The 4,346-nt window shown below is 49.0% G+C and overlaps 1 protein-coding gene across 2 annotated transcripts in view; it reads right to left on the bottom strand.

Annotated features, from left to right (window-relative positions):
- Positions 1-179: 179 nt before the first annotated feature.
- LOC132967233 (inaD-like protein) overlaps positions 180-4,346 on the bottom strand; it is a 12,712-nt gene continuing 8,545 nt past the window's right edge. The window contains exons 4-6 of one of the 2 annotated variants that reach the window (XM_061034102.1): positions 1,030-1,152; positions 515-763; positions 180-423 (exon numbers count right to left, since the gene is read on the bottom strand). In XM_061034102.1, coding sequence (XP_060890085.1) covers positions 244-423; positions 515-763; positions 1,030-1,152 — 552 coding nt within the window. In that variant the 3' untranslated portion in view covers positions 180-243. Of the gene's footprint in view, positions 424-514; positions 764-1,029; positions 1,159-4,346 lie in introns of both variants that reach the window. The other variant, XM_061034101.1, reaches the window with a different exon arrangement.

The raw sequence follows: 4,346 nt of genomic DNA, 5'->3' as shown, positions 1-4,346 counted from the left end.
AGAGACAGAGAGAGAGAGAGAGAGAGAGAGAGGAAGAGAGAGAGAGAGAGAGAGAGAGAGAGAGAGAGAGACAGAGAGAGAGAGACAGAGAGAGAGAGAGAGAGGAAGAGAGAGAGAAAGAGAGAGAGAGAGAATGAGCTTTAACTGGAGGAAGTGTTCAACATTAAGACATAAATAAATCAATATAAAAAAGTTGTAATGATTGAACGGCTGATATTTTTTCCAGCTGGAGGAGAACAGACTTTAGTGATTTATCTGTTTTGTCCTGCTGTGTCTGTTCCTTAAAGTGTTGAAGTGTCTGTGATGATTTCCTCTCCTACCTTGGCTGGTCAGCGGGTTGTATCCGACGATTGAGATGCCGAGGCTCTGCCCGTCCTTCTTGGTGAGAGAGACCTCGTGGATCTCGTACCCCTCCAGGTTCGGCTGAAATACACAAAAGAAAAAAACGGACAAAGAGTTGAAATATTTCAGCTTGGACCGCCGTGTTTCCAACAAGCAGAGAAATCTAACTCACCGTCTTGCTGAGCCGGCGTTGGGGGGGCAGCTCCGGTAGTCGGGGGGGTAAGGAGGAGACGGGGGCGGAGTCTGGAGGCGGCGGGGGAGGCGGGGCCGATGACCTCGAACCCCTGGGATCCCTGGCGATCAGCATGGTTACGTGACTGCCGCAGCCCTGCAGCACTGTGACCACCTGGTCGCTGGTGAGGCCGCTGGTGGGCGTCGCCCCGATGCGAAGGATGTGGTCGCCTGTGCGGAGACGCCCGTCCTGATTGGAGGAGAGGGGAGACTACACCTTCAGCTGTTTCACCACCGAGGCATTACAAAGAGATGACCAGGGTCTTCACCTGACCTTAACTTGACCTTTAGACCTTTGTTAATTTAATCCTCTTGTTTTTATTTTCTACATTTAAGAATGAGTTTCGATTCCTCAACAGAACGGTAACAAAGCTCCACCTTCATCACGTCTTTGTACATTCATATTAAAAAAAATAAAAACAACAAAGACTCTGTGATCAGCTGACGGTAACTTACCTTGTCAGCCACGCTGTTTGGTAGGAGCGTCCTGACCACCACCCCGCTCGTCTTCCCTCCCACGATGCCGAAGCCTAAACCGGATCCATCGTTCACGAGCTCGATCTCCTCCAGGTGACCCCACTGATCCTGCCGAATGGAAAACAGTTTGAAACTCAATACTAATAAAACACAAGCTCTGAATGCTCTGGATTTGTTTGGACCAGAGAAGGTAGACGCTTTTAAGACACACCCCCACACGGCCGTTTTGGACGCCCCTCGGTTTGTCAGATATGAGAGCAGTTATCAGGTCAACAGGTGTTGCAGCGATGGAAGCGGGCAAGAGAAGTGGTTCAGATAGAAGTGATTGTACCCGACCTAAAAAGCCTCTGCATGTTTCTAATAAGCTCCACGAGCAGAAACGTGCTCAAACTAGGATCAATATTGGAGATGCTTTTGAAAAATGGAGAGAGGTTAGAACACAGAAAGGTTTACAGACCCATGCAGAGCTGGATAAACACTGAAGCTTCAGAGTCCACCACATGGTGACCTGAGTGAGCATGGACTCTAGAGAGGAGGGGGGGGGGGGGAGACAGCTCTCTATGATGTTTAGAGTTTAGACTGCAGTACCCATTTTAAACACTAGGGGGTCAGAGTTACATACTGCTCCTTTAAATCAGTTCTGCACAATCTAGACGTTTCGCTCTTGTTTAAGATCTGCATTTCAGTCATTTGGAGACATACACATCTGTATTTCTTAGATGACTCATCAGTTGTTTTTGCCTCACAGTCTTTCAGGAGATTAGTGCAGTCACACCAGGTTCATTTCAAACATATTAATGAATGAATGGTTGTAATCTCAGTGATTTATTTGAGTGTGTTTCGTCCTCTGTGGGTCAGCAGCAGACTCGGCGAGCGGCTGGTCAACTATCTGTCCCGGGGTGAAAGGTGGTTAAACTGAACCTCAGCAGGTAATTACCACCTGAGAGCATTTCCTCCTGTCTGATAGCAGCTGCTGATCAATGAGAGGCTGCCACACACACACACAGACACACAGACACACACACACACACACACACAGAGACACACACACACACACACACACACAGACACACAGACACACACACACACACAGACACACAGACACACACACACACACACACACAGAGACACACACACACACACACACACACACACACAGAGACACACACAGACACACACACACACACACACACACACACACACAGACACACAGACACACACACACACACACACACACACACACACACACACACACACACACAGACACACACACACACACACACACACACACACACACAGACTTTATGAGGGGGCTGTAATCACAGGTGGCTCTGGTGTCTTATTACAGCTCTGATCTGATAGAGGGGTCTTCCTCTGTCTAATGAAACAAACCTCCTCCTCCTCCTCCTCCTCTAACTCCTCCTCTTCCTCCTCCTTCCTCCTCCCTCTCCTCCTTCCTCTCCTCCTCCTTCCTTTCCTCCTCCCTCTCCTACTTCCTCTCCTACTTCCTCTCCTCCTTCCTCTCCTCCTCCTTCCTCTCCTTCCTCTCCTCCTCCTCCTACTTCCTCTCCTCCTTCCTCTCCTCCTCCTCCTCCTTCCTCTCCTCCTCCTCCTTCCTCTCCTCCTCCTCCTTCCTCTGAACATGTTGAATAAGAACTTCTTCTTCCTGATTCACTTTAAATCAATCGGTTCCCCTGAGAGTGCATGGTTAGCCATGGAGAGCTGATTCACGTTTGGTTACTACAGACGATGCTCGCTGCAGATGTGTTTGAAGGGATGAAAAGTTATGGGAGTTTGGCTCTGTGTCCAGCGCACAAACACTTCATGCAAGCGCTCCCGAGCTTTAAGCCAGCGCTTTTCTGCCTGGAAAATAACGCCAGGACACGGGACCTACGTGTGGTTTTTCAAACATCAACGAGTCGTTATTTAATAGACTCACACAAAAAAAGTTAAGTAAAGTTAGAGGTCAGAGGTGTTACAGGGAGGGGGCGGGATCAGCTGAGCCAGGGGGCGAGCGCTGTGTTACGTTGTTTTGATGGAGAGCCCCCTGGTGGTGGAGTTTATAAACTGTGTGTTTAAAACTAAAACTCAAGATGTTTGAGCCCGAGCAGGATGAACAGCACGCTGTGTTGTCTTCTGACATTCAGAAATCATAGACACAAATTCAACCTTCAGAGCAGAGACTTTGGAGGTCAGGATCCCAGGAACTTAATCCAGACCCTGGTCCCTGCGGCTAAGCGAGCTCCTCCAGAGGATCCTGGTCCCAGGGGAAGGAGAGAGGAAACGCTGCTTTTGATCACTAAGAGGAGTTGACAGTAAAAGTTTATAAACTTCATCCGGTTTGTTCTCGAGTCCATTTCCTCTCAGCCGAGGTGTTTTTAAAAGCCCCTTCAGCTTTCTTTAATTGCTCAATCTGTTAGCTTTTATCTCCTTTCTTTCTGCTTTTCATCATTTTTAGGAGAGCCATAAATTAACTGCAAACTCTAAAGTGCATCCACTGACACGCTGTCCTAATCCACGCTGGGAAAATATGCGCTAAACAAGACCAGAGCTGTAAAATCATCTCTAACTGGTTTGATTTATACCCGTCTTTATGAGCGACATCTTTTCCTGTCAGCGGCGCACAGACTCCTGCAGAGAGAGAGGGGAGGGGAGAGGTTCGATGCCGGGGGGAAGAACAGCGGCTGTGACGGCGGGTCAGAGCCGCCTCGCTCCGCCTCGCTCCGCCCAGCAGAGAGGAGTCTTAAAGAGACGGATCGCGGGCCGGGCCAGGAGAACAGCAATAAAACCTCGGGCTGAATTGTGTTTTTTATGCCCGCGGCTCCATTAAACGTGACCTCGATAGAAACGGGACATGAATAAAACAAAAGCAGGAGGGATCGGGGGCCTGGTATGCAGGACGTGGCCTGGATCCAATGAGGCGAGAGGAGGAGGAGGAGGGGGGGAGGAGGGGGGGGGGGACAAACAAGAGGGACAGTGTAATTCTGTGTGATAATGAGTGACAGTAGAGCGAGGGCAGGATGATTACGGCGCAGGCTAACCTGTGATCTCACATTAACAGTCCTGCTCCGGTGTGTCAGCGCCTCGTTTCTCCGACCCTCTGATTCATTTTTTTTTTTTAAATGTCAAACAAGTCTCTAAATATTTTCACATCATGAACCTCGGAGGTACATACATTAACATTTAATCAGTGTGTTTTTTAAGGTTTTTCTTCCTGCTCTTGAAAACATCGACCTCTGCAGCGGTGGCTCCTCCCCCCTCTTTGCTTTAAGTCTCTTTCACGAATGACGTCCGGT

Source organism: Labrus mixtus, unplaced genomic scaffold (genome assembly GCF_963584025.1).
Source record: "Labrus mixtus unplaced genomic scaffold, fLabMix1.1 SCAFFOLD_279, whole genome shotgun sequence".
Taxonomy (NCBI): domain Eukaryota; kingdom Metazoa; phylum Chordata; class Actinopteri; order Labriformes; family Labridae; genus Labrus; species Labrus mixtus.
Note: the sequence above shows the minus strand (reverse complement) of the source record. Positions and strands in the feature narration are given on the sequence as shown.